At 43.3% G+C, this 21,253-nt stretch overlaps 1 protein-coding gene across 1 annotated transcript in view; it reads right to left on the reverse strand.

The window, feature by feature from the left end:
- The window catches only part of FRMD4B (FERM domain containing 4B), a 295,281-nt gene that overhangs the window by 194,302 nt on the left and 79,726 nt on the right, over positions 1 to 21,253 (reverse strand). The window contains exon 5 of the mRNA XM_029601082.1: positions 7,996 to 8,080. Coding sequence (XP_029456942.1) covers positions 7,996 to 8,080 — 85 coding nt within the window. The remainder of the gene's footprint in view (positions 1 to 7,995; positions 8,081 to 21,253) is intronic.

Below are 21,253 nucleotides of genomic sequence, written 5' to 3' on the forward strand. Positions count from 1 at the left end.
AGGATCTAGTTTTTCTGCTGCCTCATAACCAGGAGCTATTGTGGCTTTGTAAAAGAAAGAAACCTCAGGGACCGTTTAACTTTATTTGTCCCCAAAATATATGCCTGCCTAACTTGGATCCTGTATGAAAGTCTTGAATTTTCTGAGTCCTGTCCTCACAGGTTCAGAAGCACAAAGCTAGCCTACAAATATCCTTAGCAGCATGAACGGTAGTTAGGTAGAGTATGAATCTTGTACACTGAGTCACTAAGCAGATTATTCTTCCTCTCCACAATAACCAAAGTGTACTGTGCCCAGCAAGTTGGATTTATCAAAGTAGAAGCTAGGAAGTGTCACAAGAACAAGATTACTGACTTCAGACTTTCTCATAATTTCAGTAAATCAGATTGGAACAAGGAATTGGGTCCGGATACACTTGCACTGGTTATGACTGGCTGTCGTAGAAAGGATCATGGACTCTTAACTGCTGCAAAACTCAGTCACACCCAAAAACAGTTCACTTGCTATGCTGAAATCAGGGCAGAAAATGTCAGTCTTGAACTGGTGCCCTAGGAGCTTCCATTTTATTTATTTATTTATTAAATCTTATATTCCATAATATTCATAATGTTCAGAGCGGATCGCATAAAACATACACAATTAAAAAATAACAGGAAAAGGTTATTTAATATCTCGTATGAACCCCAGTATTAGGCCTGCGCCTAGCACCCCATCCTGTTGCCATCTCATTGGCTCTCCAGAAAACAACCCTAATAGGTCAGGTTATGACTTTCAAGTCAACAGTGGCTTCCTGCTGGTAAAATAGTTTTTGGTCCTTGTTTTTAATTGCTTGTCAAGTTAGCCCATTTGTTCCTTTATCCTGTTTCCTCCAGATTCCTGTCTGATCTACTAGCCTGGCTACTTTTCCGGTTTGGCTACTGTTTGTCTTAATATCCTTTGATCTGTACCTTGGACTCATACTAGGCCACCCTTCCCCTTGGTCTATTCCTTGCATCTTTGTGAAATGGAGCCATTTTGTTGTATTAAATATAGTGGCTGATGCACAAACGTTAGTATAATGAAAATATTTTGTATGTTTGCATTTTCTACAAAATATACACAAACCTTTGAATAACTGATTGAGATGGTCAATCCTTTTACAGCATAATGGGAGAATGTTCATACTGGTACTAAAAGAGGTTCAGTGATTCAACAATGATAATTCTAGGAACCCCCTAGTCTCTATAACAGAGGTTTGCAACCTGGAATCCATAGATGGCCTTCATAGGGTCCATCAGCCAGGCACAAAAAAATGTGTGTATGTGTTTATTATGTGCATTGTTTCTGGGGAGGAGATCCACAGCTTTCTTCAAATTCTCAACCCAAAAAAGATTATAAACCTCTCTTCTCCAATATCCATAAAGAGGACAATTGTAAAAATCCTTTACCTGGGTAAATAGCTACTTGTGGACTTTGCAGCTAGGAAGACAGTTTGAAAATTGCCCCCAAATACAATCGTTTGATTCTGTGATAGTGCTGTAGATTTCAGTTACCCCAGTATTGGGTAGGTAAATGATTGATTGGGTAAATGTCTCATTATTACATGCTAGAAGGGTAAAGTTTCTAGCTGCTATCAATGACTGCATCATTTAGCAACTGGTCTTGGAATCAAAGAGGACGGGGAGCTATTTGAAATGTAGTTCAGTGCTTCCCAACACTCTCCTGGAGGCACACCTAACGAGTCTGGTTTTCAAATTGCCACAATGAATATGCAAAAGATAGATTAGCTTACACTGGAGATACAGGGTGGTATGCAAATCTATCTCATACATATTCATTATGGGTATCCTGAAAACTCAACTGCTTAGGTGTGCCTCCAGAAGAGAGATGGGAAACAATGATCTATTCCTCAGCAGAATGCAGGACCTGATGCAAAGAATAACAGTAGTGGGATTGCTTAATAGTGATCATAATTCAATCAAATTTGACAATCACTGGAGATAGGACCTTAATTACTGCAGAAGCATTTAACTTTAAAAAGGGATATTTATGATAAAATGAAGAAATTAATTAGAAGAAAAACTAAAAGGAGTGGTTACAAATAGTAAAACTTTGCATGACATAAGGTGAAAGAGGCAAGTAAAGCTAAAAGGACATTATTTAGAAAAAAGATCCAAATGAGGACAATAGGAGTGAGCATAAGCACAAGCTAGAAGTAAAATATTAATGCGCGAAAATACCAGCGGTTAAAACGCGTGGCTGGGCCCTGCGCCCGCCATACACATTTTCTAAAGGACCCGGCCACGCGTGTAACCACAGATAAGTGCACAAGTGCCGGGCCTGGGCCGGGACAGCGCCATTTGATGCTGCCCCGGAGAAGCATGTGCTGGGAGTAAGGTAGGGAGGTAAGAGTCAGGGAAGAGAGGAGAAGGGAAGAGAAAGGAAGGGTAGGGTTAGGCATAGGAAAGTTCACTCCCAGTCCTTAATTGGAGCGGACTGGGAGGGAACTGGAGGAGGCCCGATTGCGTCGCCGCCCATGGGCTTTTAAAATTCCCCCTCCCCCAGCACGCGGAGGCCATTCGCCCATACATGCGTGCACGGATGTTAAAATCTGCCGCGCATGTGCGCGCAGATATATTTTATAACATGCGCGCATGATTCGGAATAACTGAAGCAAATTATTGTGAAAACAGAAAATGTAAGTGAACAAACTAACAAGTAACAAATCATCAGGACTGGATGTTATTCATCTCAGTTTCTGAAAGAACAAACATGAAATTGCAAACCTGCTACTAATAATCTGTAACCTATCATGAAAAACAGCCACAGTACCTGAAGACTGGGGTGTGGCCAATGTATTAATATTTAAGAAGGGCTCCAGGGATGATCCAGAAAATTATAGACCGATAAGCCTGACATTGGTGACAGGCAAAATGGTAAAATTACTGGACATATGGATAGACATGGATTTGCGAAAAGAAGTCATGTTCTAGAGGGACCTTCATTTTCAGTTTTTATTTTATTTTCCAAGGAATTTATGGGCCGGATTTTAATAGGTACGCGCGGGCGTAGATTTGTGCGCGCAACCTGGCACGCACAAATCTACGCCCGATTTTATAACATGTGCACGCAGCTGCGTGCGCATGTTATAAAATCCAGGGTCGCACATGCAAGGGGGTGCATACTTGTGCACGCCGAGCCCTAGGGGAGCCCCGATGGCTTTCCCCGTTCCCTCCGAAATCGGAGCGGCCTCGGAGGGAACTTTACTTCCACTCCCCCCCCCCTTACCTTTCTTAAATAAGTTGCGCATGCCTCCAGGCAGGCGTAGGTTGCGTGTGCCGGCACGTGATCCCCTGGCACAGCCGCTGTGCCGGAGGCCTCGGTCCCGCCCCTGGACCGGCGCCCTGCCCACATCCCCGTCCCCTTCCCACCCCTTTTTTCAAAGCCCCGGGACATAAGCGCATCCCGGGGCTTGCGCGCATTGCCGGGCCTATGCAAAATAGGCTCAGCACATGTAACCCCCCCTGCGCACGAAAATCCAGCCGGATTTACACATGTAGGGCTTTTAAAATCTGCCCCTATGTGTTTATTACAACAGTAACAAAAAACGGAGAAATCAGTGGGAAAAAAAAAGACTTAATGATGATTTTATCCAGAAAAATGTTGTTTTTGTTACAGTAAACACTGAAATTTTTGGGAAAATTAAAAATGAAAACGAAAGTCCCTACCATTCTATTAGATTATTATCCCCTTAAAAAAAACAGGTGGATAAGGCTGAGCTGGTCAATATAGTGTATCTACATTTTCAGAAAGCATTTGACAAAGTCCCTCATAAGAGAATCCTCTGGAAATTAGAAAGTCATGGGATAGGAGGCCATATCCTTTTGCGGATTGATAACTGAATACATGCCAGGAAACAAAGTAGGAGTGAATTATTAGTTTTCTCCAATGAAGAAAGGTAACTCCTGGAGTGCTCCAGGGATCTGTACTGGGATTGGTGCTTTTAACATTCACAAATGGTCTGGAAAAGGGAGCAATGATTTGCTGTGAATAACAACGCAGAAAGCACTGGGCCAGGACTGTGGTAGCAGGCCTACCACTATCCCAGCTAAAGATACGGTTGGAATGGGGAGGGAGGAAGGGAGGCACGGAAGGTATCAAGCTTTGAAAATTACATAGAACCAGGGAGTGGGCGGAGGGATGATGGAGGCCAGACAAGACCCCCCTTCCACTTTTTGTGAAAAATCATATCAAAGAGGCTGGGGGGGGGGGGGGCCGTGACACACAACACGACAGGGCCCCCTGGGTGGTGGTGTTGAGGGCAGTTTTTTAACTGAGTAGTGCCACTTAACTGGCTGTATTCTTTTGAATATAGTCTGAAAAAGCTAAAGTCATCTAGCTTCATGAGGCTGGATAACTTTAGACTTGCTTCTGGGAAAGTATAAAGTTAGCCGACAAACTTATTCGGCTAACTCCTAATATTGGAGTTAGCCAAATAAAGTTATTCACCTATCCCAATTCTGCTCCAAAATGCCCCTTACTTATTTGGCTAAATTTAAGCTCGATAATGACTTTTCAAAACGCACCATTTATCTGGATAACGTATGAGATATCTGGCTAAATGGTTTTGGATATTGGTCTCTTTATTAATTTTTGCCTCTATGGCTAGCTTCTTTTCAAATTCTTTCTTGGCCTGCTTTATTAATGTTCTACATCTAATTTGTCAATGTCTACGCTTTTTCTTATTTTCCTCAATTGGACCAGCTTTTCATTTTCTGAAAGATGCCCTTTTGAGTTTAACTGTCTTAAAATATATTCCATGCATTAAAAAATTAATCTAAGAACATAAAAATATGCCATACTGGGTCAGACCAAGGGTCCATCAAGCCCAGCATCCTGTTTCCAACAGAGGCCAATCCAGGCCATAAGAAACTGGCAAGTTCCCAAAATCTAAGTCTATTCCATGTTACTGTTGCTAGTAATAGCAGTGGCTATTTTCTAAGTCAACTTAATTAATAGCAGGGAATGGACTTCTCCTCCAAGAACTTATCCATTCCTTTTTTAAACACAGCTACACTATCTGCACTAACCACATCCCCTGGCAACAAATTCCAAAGTTTAATTGGTGCGTTGAGTGAAAAAGAACTTTCTCCGATTAGTTTTAAATGTGCCACATGCTAACTTCCTGGAGTGCCCCCTAATCCTTCTATTATCCGAAAGAGTAGATAACTGATTCACATTTACCCGTTCTAGACCTCTCATGATTTTAAACACCTCTATCATATCCCCCTCAGCCGTCTCTTCTCCTTATCCCTTTATCATTTTGGTCACCCGTCTCTGTACCTTCTCCATTGCAACTATGTCTTTCTTGAGATGCGGCGACCAGATTTGTACACAGTATTTAAGGTGCGGTCTCACCATGGAGCGATACAGAGGCATTATGACATTTTCCGTTTATTCACCATTCCCTTTCTAATAATTCCCAACATTCTGTTTGCTTTTTTGACTGCCGCAGCACACTGAACAGATGATTTCAATGTGTTATCCACTATGACGCCTAGATCTCTTTCTTGGGTGGTAGCTCCTAATATGGAACCTAACATTGTGTAACTATAGCATGGGTTATTTTTCCCTATATGCATCACCTTGCACTTATCCACATTAAATTTCATCTGCCATTTGGATGCCCAATTTTCCAGTCTCACAATGTCTTCCTGCAATTTATAGAGATGTGAATCGTGTGCCAGATCGTCTTAACGATCAGATTCGGCTGGGGGGGGGGGGGGGGGGGCCGAATCTGATCGTTAAGATATGGGAATTGGAATAGTTTCCGATTCCAATTCACATTGCTAGTTTTTTTTTTTAGGGAGGCCCGCGCCGCTAAAAAAAAAAAAAAAACCCACCCGACCCTTTAAATCGACCCCCCCCTCCCGACCCCCCCCAAACCTTTTAAAGTTACCTGGTGGTCCAGGGGGGCCTCGGGGAGAGATCCAGGGGGGCCTCGGGGAGAGGAGAGATCCAGGGGGGGCCTCGGGGAAAGATTTCCCATTCCCAGGCATCAGCTGTTCTAAAAAAAAAAACAGGCGCCGATGCCCCTTTGCCCTTACCATGTGACAGGGTATCCATGCCATTGGCCGGCCCCTGTCACATGGTAGGAGCACTGGATGGCCGGCGCCATCTTTACTCATCAGCCCCTATTATACACGGATACCCTGTCACATGGTAAGGGCAAAGGGGCATCGGCGCCATTTTTTTTTTTTAGAACAGCTGATGCCTGGGAATGGGAAATCTTTCCCCGAGGCCCCCTGGACCACCAGGTAACTTTAAAAGGTTTTGGGGGGGTCGGGGGGGGGGGCGATTTAAAGGGTCGGGTGGTTTTTTTTTTTGGCGGCGCGGGCCTCCCTAAAAAGGAAATTAGCGATGGGTCGGGAGGGTGGGGGAGGCTAAGGGGGGTCGATTTAAAGGGTCGGGTGGGTTTTTTTTTTTATCGGGCCATCGGCGCCATTTTAATTAGTGGCAGCCAAAATGGCGCCGATGGCCCAAGAGCGGGAGATTGCACTGGGACCCACCCCACTGGACCACCAGGTAACTTAACATTTTGGGGGGGTTCGGGAGGGTGGGGGAGGGTAAGGAATTGGTTTTAAATGGTCGGGGTGGGTTTAGGGGTTGTTTTGGTGTGCCGGTTTTCCCGCCCTCCCCCAAATAATTCCCGTGCCCTATTTAACGATACAATACAAATGCCCCTGACGATAAATCGGGGGCATTTGTATTGTATCGTGCACTCTAACAATTTAGGACGATTTTAAAATTATCTGACAATTTTAATCGTTCAAAAATGATTCACATCCCTGGCAATTTATCACAATCTGCTTGTGATTTAACTACTCTGAATAATTTTGTATCATCTGCAATTTTGATTACCTCACTCATCATATTTATTTCCAAATCATTTATATATATATTGAAAAGTACGGGTCCCAATACAGATCCCTGAGGCACTCCACTGCCCTCTCCCTTCCACTGAGAAAATCGTCCATTTAATCCTACTCTCTGTTTCCTGTCTTTTAGCCAGTTTGTAATCCAAGAAAGGACATCGCCACCGATCGCATGACTTTTTACTTTTCCTAGAAGCCTCTCATGGGGAACTTTTGTCAAATGCCTTCTGAAAATCCAAATAGACTATATCTACCAGTTCACCTTTATCTACATGTTTATTAACTCCTTCAAAAAAGTGAAGCAGGTTTGTGAGGCAAGACTTGCCTTGGGTAAAGCCATGCTGACTTTGTTCTATTAAATCATGCCTTTCTATATGTTCTGTGATTTTGATATTTAGAACACTTTCCACTGTTTTTCCTAGCACTGAAGTCAGGCTAACCAGGCTGTAGTTTCCCGGATCGCCCCTGGAGCCCTTTTAAATATTGGGGTTATATTAGCCACCCTCCAGTCCTCAGGTACAATGGATGATTTTAATGATAGGTTACAAATTTTTACTAATAGGTCTGAAATTTCATTTTTTAGTTCCTTCAGAACCCTGGGGTATATACCTTCTGGTACAGGTGATTTACTACTCTTCAGATTGTCAATCAGGCCTACCACATCTTCTAGGTTCACCGTGATATGGTTCAGTCCATCTGGTCTTCAAAGATGGCATTTTTAAACAATGGTTATGCTTCATGCAAAGTTTTAAACTTTTGTTCCAACTACTTTTAGTTTTTTTTTTCTTTCTAATTTCCTCATTTTATTGTAGCCTCCTTTTGTAATGTTAAATGCTTCTACAGTAGTTTTACTTAATATTCTCCCTTCAGAGATTATATCTAAATCCTATGCAAAGGAACCCATGTAAATTAAAGTGAGGGGAATGGATACCATAGAAACAAGCAAAAGAAAAGACCTCTTCCTATATAATTTTTTTCTAAATAGCACTTAATGAGATGCATTAGATAATTACTTTAGCTAATGAGAAACAACATCCTGTATAGTTGAGTAGGATATATTAATCAAAACATGGTATATTACCTTGTATACACAAGATTTTGCGTTCAGGAAAAATAGTTCTACTGTAGTGTTGTCCTTCAAAAAAGAAATGCTTTCAATGTAAAAGCTGGGGAAAAAAAACAGAGAGGTCATTTAGTTTCTTAAATGTTTCCCCTTATCCAAGACTGCAGCACTGTTTTCAATTCTTATGTCTCTCTCCCATTAAACAGTAATGAAACCAAGGTATTGGAACCTGGATTTCTTTATTATCAGAAAGAGAGACTGCAGAATTTTCACCTATAAGAAAAATTGTTTCCTCCTTCCAATTTATTATTTGGGAATGAGTGGGAGAAAGGACCAAAAACAGCAAATAAGCAATAAAAAAAAAAAGTAAGACCTTTCATGAGTAAAATTCTTTTTAGATTTCATCCCATTCACCATCTTATTCCCAGGGTAACTTTTCTATTTTTAATGACAACCAAGCACCTACTATAATTATAATCTAGTTTATAGAACCAGGTCAGTACATACCAATCATGTTGGGAGGGTACAACTATTAAGTCTGAATCAAAACAGATGAGTCTCCAGAATAGATTAGAAGCCATGACCTTCACAATTTTTGCATGCATCCAAAATTGCCCAAATTGCAAGCATGTTTAATAGACATGACATATAATAAATTTTGTTTTTGCAAACACTGCACTATAGTGCAGTTGCATTCACAAGAAAATAGTCTGCATACTTGCCTGAGTTAAAACATGAGAAAAATCTAGCACAGTACAATTAATTTGCTTTAAGCAGTCTATAAGAATTTTAAATAAACATACAGGCAACATTCAAATCAGTGTTATTATAGCACTTCTACTTTGGTTGTAAATCTGACAAAAAGTAATATTTATAGCAACCTTCAATGCCCAGTAATATTTCACCAAGCAATTTCTTACCCTAACAGGTTTTGTACCATCGAACAATGGAAGCAAGCAGAACTTCAGGAAAAGTTAGTGGCTTTAAATTTCTTATAAGAGGATGGCTTTCAGTATTTATCTATTATATCCTTTGTATTATAGGGTAATATTTGGAGAATGAAATGTTGCACTTTTGCCATTCCTATGGATAGAGAGGACTGAGTTGGGTTTGGTATATAAGCAAAGAATTGAGTCCAATTAGTCATCAGATTATTTCCACAATGTGGGGGTCAATGTTCAGTATGGATTCTAAATGCAAAGTTACGCATGTACTTGAAAGGAGATTTACAAATACATGCGGCCCTACATTCTTGTCTCTTCCTTACTTACTCTTTTTAATTATTGGTTGCCCTGTTTCTCCATCCCCTGTTCTATGTAATTTCTATTACTTTTGTTTTAATATAAACAGATATGATGTGTATTTTAATGTCGGTATAGAAAAACTGTTAAATAAATAAATAAATCTTTCTAAAACCCTATTTACCAGATCAAGAAGAAGTATAGATTAGTCTCTAAATCAGAGGTGGCAGTGACACAGTTAGCAGATTCTCCCCAGTGGTCCTTGGGCATTTTCTAGTTTTTCCCAGGAGAATGCAGAAGTAGGGAAGCGGGTGGGGAGCGTGTGTGTGGGTGTCTGAGAAATGTGTGAAGATGGCTGGGTTGGAGAGCTAGTAAGGAGGACTGGAGTTAGTATGTCAGCAACCATCTGGCTCTCATGTGTCTAGCATATGCCCCTGAAATGCCTCTCCTCTGCAATGCCCTTTTTTTATGTGGACAAGGTTTTGCAGCCAATGAAAGTATGTATTTTCAGGTAGCTGAAAACCTACTTCTTGTCATATGGCTAACTATTTTTACCCATGTATCAGGTGACTGACACTTGGAAAACTTCCACCATCACAAAAGTAACAGGCAATTGTGTGGTGAAGCAGCTGGTGGGGTAGAAAACAGACACGTGTGTAACACCAAATGTGCTTTTTATCCAACAAGGTCACAAGCAGATCTGACTTGTTTTATTTATACAAACAGTAATTATCAGTTTACAAAGCCTTTGTGAATCAGGAAAAACTGTTAACACGTGGAATATCCATCCCAGAATAGGAATGGGAAAACTGGCTGGGAATAAAATTTAACCTCATCTGAACTGGGATGTGGGGCTCAGAAAATTATAGTGAAACCAAGAAAGCAATGGCTCAAGGAGCCTATTTTCCAAACCTTGTCAATGCACACTGTTGATATCAATGGGACCTATTTACTAACAATGCATGTTGATGCGTTTTGGTAAACAGGTGCCCATGCCAGATAAATCCAGACCAGTAGCTCCCAAAATTCCAGGTTTTTAGGATATCCACAATGAATATACACGAGATAACTCTGTAGGCAATAGAGGCAGTGAATGCAGATCTCTCTCATGCATATTCATTCCGGATATCCTGAAGACCTGACTAGCTGGGGCTTCCCTAGGCCAGGTTTAGGAACCACTGATATAGACCATTTGCAGTTTGACTGGAACCTCCATATTTGTCCAGATTTTTTGACAAGGCTTACATACAATTATTTCCATCCACACATAGGGGCGGATTTTAAATGGCCTGCGCGCGTAAATCCGAGTGGATTTATGCGTGCCGGCGCGCGCAGAGCCCCGGGACGCGTGTAAGTCCCGGGGTTTTTTAAAAGGGGCGGGAGGGGGCGTGTCAGGGGCGTGGCCGAATGATGCAGCGTTTCGGGGGCGAGACGCGGCATTTTGGGGGCAGCGATGCGGGCGTGGTTTTGGCCCGGGGGCGTTCCGGGGGCGTGGCCGCGGCCTCCGGACCAGCCCCCGGGACCGGAACACGGAGCGGGGCAGCCGGCCGATGTGCGCAGATTTACGTCTGCTTTTCGCAGGCGTAAATCGTGGAATAAAGGTAAGGGGGGGTGGGTTAGGGAGGGGAAGGTGGGGGGAGGGCGAAGGAAAGTTCTCTCCGAGGCCGCTCCGAAATCGGAGCGGCCTCGGAGGGAACAGGCAGCACGCGCTGGGCTCGGCGCGCGCAGGTTGCACAAATGTGCACCCCCTTGCGCGCGCAGACCCCGGATTTGATAAGATACGCGCGTATCTTATAAAATCCAGCGTACTTTTGTTTGTGCCTGGTGCGCAAACAAAAGTACGTGATCGTGCAATTTTTAAAAATCTACCCGATAATATATATTTTTTAATGTTATTTCAGTAATGGCATGACAACATATATCATGCTGCAGCAAAAAAATAAAATAAAAAATCATATTCTTTTTAAATATTTAGCATCTGCAAATAGTCCCGTAAATCACACCACTCTGATTAAATCCAGATAGGGAAAAAAAAAAAGACTCAAACCATGTCAGGATGATTGTCAGAGTTAATTCAAAACAAAACTTGAAACATTGGAACTGGGTCAGAGAAGGTTTCCCATTCCTAGTCTAAGATTTTATTATTCAGGAAGGAGAGAGATTCAGAGCAATGCAGTATCCTGATGGAATTTTGTTTTTATGTGCATATGGAGCCAGCAGCTAACAATCCTACTTCTGATTTTTATTCTAAAACTTTTTTTCCCCCACGCTCATGAAATCTGCAAATCTCACTTCAACTCTTCCAAATTAATTACTCTGAAAACAAAGGAGAGTTTTTGCATGTTGTCTTTCCAGCATCAGCAGGTGTCGCTTCCAATAGACATCACCCTATCATCTTGTCTAAACAATTGCATCTTCTGCTCTGATTAAAGAGATTTAGACGAAAGCCGAATGACAGACAGCTGTGCCAAAATAATGGCAGAGATGATGAGAAGCAGCTTTTGTTTCTGAAGACATCGTGCTAATGAAAAAAAAAAGTCCAATTTCTGAAAAGTATTTATATTATACAAATGTGAATAAAATCCCTTCCTCCTCGACTTCCCAAGATAATTGTTTTGGATCAAAACTCAGATCATAGAGAAATATGAATAGAAAATCAATTTTTAATTAACAAACTTGTTATTTCTATTATGAGATGGAGAATCACTGCATCTTACATTTGCTCCTTTCTGGGGTTTTACTTCCATGTCTTTTATCTGATGCTATTAAAGCTCTTGGTTTTATGGGGCAGTTTCAGCCCACAATTGTGTGGTGTGTGTTTTTAAATGCTGCACAGCCAAGATATGCAACATCTGTACAATTTAAAGGGCCTATTTAGCAATAAGCATCTGACTGCTTAAGCAGAGCTAAGAATACTTAAAACCTGAACCAAAATCTGATTGGCTGATGCAGATCTTAAGCACCCGCACATATACATAACGGGGAAGTTGAAAAATGAGCCCAAAATTATTTTTTAAATGCCATGGATATCTTTAGTGAATCTCTATTTCTTTCTTGGTGTTTGCCACATTTTATTGGTCTCTTTTGTATGTCATCTATACCACGTTGACTCCATTTCAGGTACAATCTCTTGAGGGTTTCAGATAGTAGTTGATACTTTTGATGTGGTCATAATGCTAAAGAGTGACCTGTAAAGTGGACTCCAGAGGTCACGAACAATCCAAATTTCAGGCTCCACAGCCCCAGCTGTTGAGTTCGTGGACCCTTCAGCCGGCTGTAACAGATGGTGACGCACTGTGGGAAGGTCCACAGTGGAGGATGCAACCGGTTGGTGGCCCGAGGCAGGAGACCAGAAGGTTCTTCACCACTGGAAACCTGAGATCCCCCAGGAGGAGCCTGTGAGGATCCAAGCCGCTTGGACTTATAAAGGTCTCCTGTGGGCAGCAACTGGACAGACGTCCTGGAGTGTAGATGAGGAAGCTGATGCCAGGAGGCCGACTGGAACTTCACCACTGGAAGCCCGAGATCCCCCCCGGGAGGAGCCCGTGAGGACCTGAGCCACTTGGACTTAGGTGAAGCCTCCTGGATGGAAGCACAGGACACAGAGGGACGGACCGGAGTTTGAAGCCAAGGATCAAGCTGGAGTCAGAAGCCAGGAACAAGCCGAAGTCAGGACTGCAACTAGAGACTCAGGAGCGAGTGAACCTCGTTGCAAGGCAAGGACTGAATGGTGATGAAGGGTTTAAATACCCTGAAGGCGTCTGAGTCATCCTGGGGTGGTGCTGGCTTTTCCCACGCTGGCCCCTTTAAGAAGAGAGCCCCTGCGTGTGCGTGCGTCTAAGGGGCGGGGCCAGCCCCGGAGCATCGGCGGCGTCTCCCTCGCGCAGGGAGCGCCATGGAGAGAGGCCGTGCAGGCCTGCACAGGCCGGAGGAATGCCACGGCGGCCCAGACCGTCCCCGAGGTAGGAGGAGGGACTGGGGCACGGCCCGGGACCACAACACCAACTTCCGGAGGGCCTGCATGATTTGAAGCAGAAGATGACCAGAAATGCATGCCATTAGGCATGTGTACCTTAATGTTCCTTATTCTAAATTTACTACAGATTTATACAGAAGAAATTTAATTCAAAACAAGAGTCAATAAGGTGGGTAACTAGATAGTTATAAGTAGATTAATTTTAGGGTTTTGAGGGTGGTTGACGGCCAAATATACAATAAATCAATAGACCAAAAGTACTTTAAATTAGCTTTACATACCTTAGAAATTTTAACTCTGTAACAAATCAACAAAATTTAAGATGGGAATCTAGTGCAGCAGTGAGAGGGAGGATTTCCAGTTTTTTGCATTGAGTGCTTCATGTATGGCTCTCTCAGCTGGCAAAAGGTTGTATGTGTGCACTAAGTGCAAAGAGCTCCTAGCCTTCAGAGAATGAGTCTGCTCTCTGGAGGCTAGCGTGGCAGACCTGGAGGAGCTTAAAATTCTGCATACTTTATATTGGTCAAAATAACACAATATACATGACATCTTTAAGTAATTAATTCAAAATATCATACAGAAAAAAGTTATTACTTAAAGATGCAAAGTTTTATATATTTTGAGCAGAATTTCTCTAGAACAGTGGTTCTCAACCTTTCTAATGCCGTGACCCCGCAATACAGTTCCTCATGTTGCGGTGACCCCAACCAAAAATAATTTTGGTGGCTACTTCAAAACTGTAATTTTGCTACAGTTATGATTCGGAATGTAAATACCTGATATACATTATGTATTCTCATTGCTACAAATCAAACATAATTTAAACATAGTGATTAATCACAAAAACAATATTTAATTATATGTTGAGAAATATTTATTACTAATTCCAATAAATAACATTTCACCATGGCATAGCATGGGTTTTAAATATAACAACAGTAATAAAACAGTAAACAACAGTGCAATATTTTGCAACAGTATGCTGCCAAATTCAGTGAGATGGTTGTGGTTGCTTTTTGCTTACCAATTCAGAAATGATTACACACAAAGCACCTTACACTTACACAGTATTGTGTGTATGGTGTGTGTACTGTTTTTACATTATTAACCTTTCTTACACCAGCAGGCTGTCTCGCAGGCTCTCTTGGCTCTCCGCCTCTTGCCTCTCTGCCTCCTAGGCTTCTGTCCTCCGGCGCTTGCTGCGTCCGCCCACTGATGACGTCAGCAAGCGCCGGACACATGTAATGCGCTGCTATGGACTGTGGCGCGTTCCCCCCGCTTCCCCCGCCCCTTAGGCCCCGGACGGATGATGCAATCACGTCTGCGCATGCGCGCAGGCATTCAGTTTGGAACGCGCATCCATAACGGCGTGCGTTCCAACTGAATAGCGCTGCTGCAGACGGTAGCGTGACTTCTCAGCGGCTAAAGCCATCAGAAATATGTACTTTCCGATGGCTTTAGGCGACCCCTGTGTTTTGGTCGTTCGACCCCCACCGGGGTCGCGACCCACAGGTTGAGAACCACTGCTCTAGAAGTTCACTATAAGAGTGTCCCTTCCATCCTCTCTCCCTACTCTCCTGGCCAGCCTCCTTTCACTTTGCCCTCTCAGGCCCCAACTCCTCCACCTTCCTCTATCTTTCCCCTCCCCCTTTAGGCTCAACTCCTTCCACTCTATCTCCACTTCCAGAGTTTGATCCCTCTCTCAGTACTGCCCCTCACACAGACTCCCTCTCTCTTACACACACACACACACACACATATATACAGGCTCTCTCTCTCTAATACACATACACACCCCATTATACAGACTCCCTCTGTCTCACACACACACATCCCCTCATACAGGCTCTCTCTCTCTCTCATGCACACACACACCCTCATACAGGTTCCCTCTCTCTCTAATGCATGCACACACACCCCCTTTCTTTCTCGCACATCCCCCATACAGGCTCTCTCTCTCTCGCACTCACATCCCCTCATACAGGTTCCCTCTCTCTCTCATGCACACACACCTTCATACAGACTCCCCCTTTCTCTCTTGCACGCACACACACACCCTCATACAGACTCCCTCTCTCTCTTGCACACACATACACTTACACAAGATCCCTTTCTCACTCACGCATATACTCTCACACAGGCAACCTATGTCTCTCTCTCACACCCCCCCCCCACTACACATAGGCTCCCTCTCTCTCACACATACATCCCTTCACACAGGCTCTTTTTCTTACACATATACACACACACTCACACAGGCTCCCTCTCTCACAAACAAGCTCCCTCACATATACACACACACTCCCTTTTTCTCACACATCAGTTTCCAATCTCTGACACATATACACACTTCTTCACAATCTCCTCACATAGGCTCCCTCTCCCATGCTCTCTCTCACCTACCAGACTCGCAGTCTTACACACATACATACACAGATTCACTCTCACCAGGGCCTACTCCATTTTCACAGCGAGCAGGATCTCCTCTGCTCATAGCACGCCTGGGCCTGCTTCATCTTCACCGCGAGTGGGATGGCCTCTGCTTGCAGCATGCCTGGGCATGCTTCATCTTTGCCATGAGTAGGGTGGCCTTTGCTGATAGCACGCCGGGGAGTGTTATATCTTCGCCGCGAGCGAGACAGGCTCCGCTCGCGGCATGCTGGGGCCTGCCAAATTCTGCGCAGAATCTGCACAGCTGCTCAATAGGGGAATTCTGCACAAATTCTATGCTCTGCAGTAGCGAAGAATTCCCCCAGGCCTAATGTCTAAAGCCACCACTTTGAATATGCACTGAGTGGAATGATCTAAAATATAAAAAAGTGAAGAGACACCCTTGTAGAGAAAGATGTTGCTGGGATGACTAGGGAGTAGGATCCCTCCAATCTGGACGAGGAGAGTACCTTATTCCAGAGAAGAGTATGAGAAGGAAACCCCTCTACGAGGAGAAAAGGTGCTTCCAAAAAGGTATCCAGAAGCATTCTGAAAGACAAACAGTCTGCTGTACCTGAAGTAGGGATTCCACTAACCCAGTCATATTCATAGAGTCTATCCAATATAACACATGAGAAAAGAAGTCGTTCCTGAACTTCTGTAAGGTAAGAATAATTCAGAGCAAGGATGTCAACATATTTTGTGTTTTTTGGGAGGAGTGTGAGAATAAATCTCAAAGGACTTGGTTTGAGGAAACAGTTGATTAGAGACAGCGAGAGGCTAAAGTCTACGATTACTGAAAAATTGCTAGGACTCTCTTTGAATGGAGGCAGAACTGGTCAAAATACAATCCTGGATGTTATGGAAGACCAGGTATGGATGGATGCCAGTGTACGAAATGCACTGTCTGTGAAATAATGTCAATTGAAGCATTTTATTTTGAGTAAATATGTTTTTTTCTTTGGAGCACCAGTCTTGTGGCGATCACACTGGCTACTTTAGTTTTTCCAGATGACAGCAATAGAGACATGAAATATATCTTCTCCCTCCACCACTTATTCTCTGTTGTGCTACTTAGAAAGCTGCATCGGTCTTTCAGCTATCCATATTTAGCTAGTATTCTTGCAACTACAATTTACTGTTTATCTCAATCAGTCAATCTGTCAGAAAGATACTTGAGGAATGGATGTCAATATGAGGGCCAAAATAAAGACTAGTACAAATGACATTTACCATCATGTCAGTTTCCTGATTCATCACGTACAATGTCAATAATTAATGATACCAAGTAGGGGGAATCACGTCAGGCCCTTGTAGCAAACGGCATAAACTTGTGCCCACAATGGAAATATCCCCCATTAGGCAGGAACAGTTACGAAATACAGCTCTAAATATGCATATTACAGCCAGGGTCCAGCTGTCAAACTAAAGGTCACAAAGACCTATCTCACATCTCTTTGGTTTTTATTTAAAGAATAACCAATGACAAAGCACACATGGTACTGTGAGATAGCACATTTCTTGAATTGTTTAGGTTATCTCATGAAACCACATGTGGCTTGAAATGTCCTATGCAATTGTGAAATGACTAAAAATAAAACAATGGTTTCAAGAATATTGTTTAAAAGGGAGAAATATTGAAGTGAAATAAAAACTGTTACTTTCAGTAAACAAACATTTAATAAAATACAGTTCCTCTAGATTAATGTGCATCAGGTTTTATAAAGGACTTCCATGCATTTTTCTTTAACTATTGATTACTAATCGTGATAAAACATTTCTTATAAGTCTCATACTTCTGAACTGTGAACCACACCCAAACTACAGTGGTTTTAAATGGTTTTCTAGCTTTTGCATTACAACTCTTTTTGCCAATTTATAATAACTTTATTGCTGTGTGCTTTTGAGGTAGGCTGTCTGCTCATTCTTTTTTTTTTTTAATTTTAATTTTTCTTGAAGCAAAATAAAAAACTTTTAACTTAATTTTGTATTATTATTTGGTCTTTCAGAGCTGGTCAGCTGCTTCAGAGCAGATTATGTAGTGGGTGGCTAGTCAGTTATAAACAGTTATAATATGCAATCAATGTCAATCTAACAGGCAAATTTCACATAAATCTAAGTAGCATTGAATAAGTTTCATACAGGTATAATATACTGCTTTCTCTGTCATGTTTAGGGTATTCCTTTAGATTGCCATATTAGTAGGCACCGTGCAGCCATGATAAGTGCATTCCAAAAAAAATATGTTAAATTACATGAAGTGTAACATAGGACATAAAATGACATAAGACAAAGGCCCAGGGTTGGTGGGAGCTATTAGGTAGACTGGGTGGCCGCCTAGGGTGCCGGAAGTGGGTTGGGCGCCATGGTGCGATACCAGGTCAGTATTTTTTGACAGTGAGTGAGAGAGTAGTCTGTGATGTGGAGGTGAATGAGATTGTGTGCTGGAGATGCATTTGCACTGGCTCTGCAAAGGCCATACAGGAATAAGGCCAAGTGAAAGAGAAGAGCTAAAAGATCCACATTAGGTCGTACACTAAAACATCAAATTCCATCCCCTCCCGGCCTCGCTGCCACAGTTCCTTGTAAGCTGTGCGGATGTGCTGCTAGCACAGCCTCTGCTTCCCTGGCACACCTCAGCAGCCATGGCAGCAGGAGGAGATGAGCCCAGCTATTGTACACACCAAGAGCACACTTTTGCCTCGGGATCTGCCCACCCCTCCTCCCCACTCCAACTCCATGCTGCGCTGGAAAAGGAGAGTCTGTGCTGTGAGTGAAAGCAAAAAATAGTGTTTGTAATTTTGCCAAGACCCTTCCACTTTGCCCTTCCTGATGAGGTTTCAGTTTCTACTCACCAATCCAGTGGCATAGCCAGAACTGATTTTTTGGATGGGCACAAGGTTAACATGGGTGGGCTGTAGGCATGCAGGTCTGAGACCTACTAGTTGTATTCTTATTGATAAATAATGCCATATACTGCACCCTATAATGGCTTTCTAAGTAGTTTGCCTCAGCCATTATGAATCATGCATGAAACTTTAAAACATTTTACCTCAATTATTTCAAGCACTTACCAGAGTTAAAAATTCCTTATTAATCTGTATTAATTTGTTATATTTATTGCAGCTTATAAATGCACAAGTATATCATGTAAAAAGCAAAGAAAACAAACAGATCCAATCAATCATGTAATTAAACAAAAATCAATGTATTCTTTCATGAATCCTTTTTGCAGAAAGTCAGAAATCATCATAACTACAATAAAATATCATTAATCAACATAACAGGTGCAGAGTAGAGCTAGGACAATTCACATTGAAACCAAAATGAAAAAAAAAATTAAAAATTAAAATTCTGGTGTCACCTCAGCAAAATATATCCCTCTACTGCTATTTTGTGAAGAAACACAAACTCCTAAAAAGAAAGAGACATCTAGAACCTTGCCATACCATACGGTCACAGCACTGACGCTCAGGCAGGGCCGGCGGAAGTACCAGGTGAACTAGGCCTGGACCTAGGGCGCTGACCATTAGGGGGTGCGGGCATGACCGGGGGGGGGGGGGGGGGGGCAGGCGCAAGGCAGAAGGTGCCTAGGGCGCCTAGTCTCCTTGCATTGGCCCTGCGCTTAGGACTCAGATAACAGCAGCCTTATGAAAAAGCAGCAATGCAAATACTATACCAGGCCCTAGAAGATTCATATTTCACTTACTGGAGTATCAGAACAAGCTGGACTGCTACAGATAAATTACATGCTAGCAGAAATACTGCACTTCAGTCACACACAGGCAAATTAGAGACCAATTCTTATCTAATACGAAATAAGAAACTACAAATTAGAAACAGAAACACAAAATCAAAACCGGAATAGAAAGCCTGAGAAACCAGACTCTGAATAGTGGAATACTGAAGAAAGAGCAAAATACAAAAATAGAAGAAATGCACATTCCCAAAGATGGCATATTCAAATTGCTAAAATCTCAAAATAATCTTTTTTTTTTTTTTTTTTTAACTTTGTTGTCTGATCTTTGTATTTTTCTAATCAGTTGGTCCCGGTCTCTTTTTTTCCCTTGTCGCTGATTTCCTAATTCCTTTTCAGTGTCTCTCTTCTACTGTCTTCTTCCCTTCCTCCCTCATACACATACGCTTTCTCTCACAGACTCCCTCACACACACACACAAGTTCTCACTCTCATATGCTCCCTCCCACACACAAGCTCACATTCTCTAAAAACACACACTTTATCATACACACACACAAGCTCTCACACTTTCAACCCCCCCCCCCCCCGGCTCCTATTCTTATGCACACAGACGCATAGGCAGGCTCCCATTCTCACCCACACGCACAAAGTCAGGCTCCCATTGGTTGGGATCCCGCGACAGCATTGCTCTAACAGGCCTCTTCCATTTGGGTGGGCCTGAGCCCAAAGCGGGCGGGCCATGGACTGCCCTGGCTCACCCATGGTTATGCCATTGCATCAATCATGCCTAAAGGAAGAGCTCTGGAAGCAGCAAGTCTGTGTGGGACTCAGCCAATTGGAAAGTACTGGGAGTGGGAGACCTGGAAGGGGAGCTAATCACATGAAGGGAAGGGGAGAATGCCACTGTTCCTTAGCCATGCTTAGAGGAAGTGAATGTAGCAGCAAACGTGTGCGTGACTGGATGTGGAGAGCAAGAGTGAGTGTGTGTTGTGGGGGAGGGGAATGAGTGAGGAGAGAGTAAGACTGTGTGTGGGTGGGAGAGTGAGAGGAACAGCAAGAATATGGGGGAGCAAGAGTAAGGATGGGAGGAAAGGGGCAAGCAATTGGAGGAAGCAAGTGTAACATTTGACTGCTCATTCATCCCAATGCTGGCACGCTACGTTCTCTCCAGCAGCATGGACACTGCCATGCTGTTACTCCACTCACTGGCCCTTCTAGGCGCACGTGCACTGAGTGCCAGGTTAAAAAAGCCCCGCGGTGGGAAACCTCAACTCGGCACTCCCTGAGGATGTCAACTCAGCTGGATATTTTAACCCCAGCCACACTTCAGTCCGGTGCCTCATCAGCGGGTTTTCTGCCTTGATCTACAGAGTGTGTTGCCGCTGTTTTTGTCTCCTGGTTCCTGCCCTGCCTTGCCTCTTCTCGTCGCCTTCCTGTCCTGTCCATGTCTTTCCAGCCTGCCCTGCCTCGTCCAGTCCTTCCTGCCTTCCTTGTCTTGGACTGCCTCCTCAGATCTGGTCACTGCCTGGACCTGGACTACTCTTATCAGCCACCTAACACTGACCACTGCCCAGCCCTGGACTTTGCTTGCTCACTGCAAGCCCTGACCCTTGGCTTGTACCCGGTTACTCTCTGACTCCCGCCTGCCCCGACCTCAGCTTGTCCCTGGACTCTTTCTTTATTCTTGCCCTGTGGGACCATCACCTAAATCCTGCTGGCCCCTGGAACCCAAGGGCTTAACCTGCAGGGAAAGGGGCTGGTAAAGGTGAAGCCTTTGTTCCATCCTGTCCCAGGGCACATTCACCAGCTGTCGGTGGGCCTAGTAGGTTTGCCCACCAGGCTGCGCCAATCACACCACAGCACAAGGGTCCACTCTCCTTACAGTAAGAATGTGAAATGGGACAGCAAGAGGAGAGTTTGTGGACAGAA

This window comes from Rhinatrema bivittatum, chromosome 4, assembly GCF_901001135.1.
Source record: "Rhinatrema bivittatum chromosome 4, aRhiBiv1.1, whole genome shotgun sequence".
In the NCBI taxonomy this organism is placed as follows: domain Eukaryota; kingdom Metazoa; phylum Chordata; class Amphibia; order Gymnophiona; family Rhinatrematidae; genus Rhinatrema; species Rhinatrema bivittatum.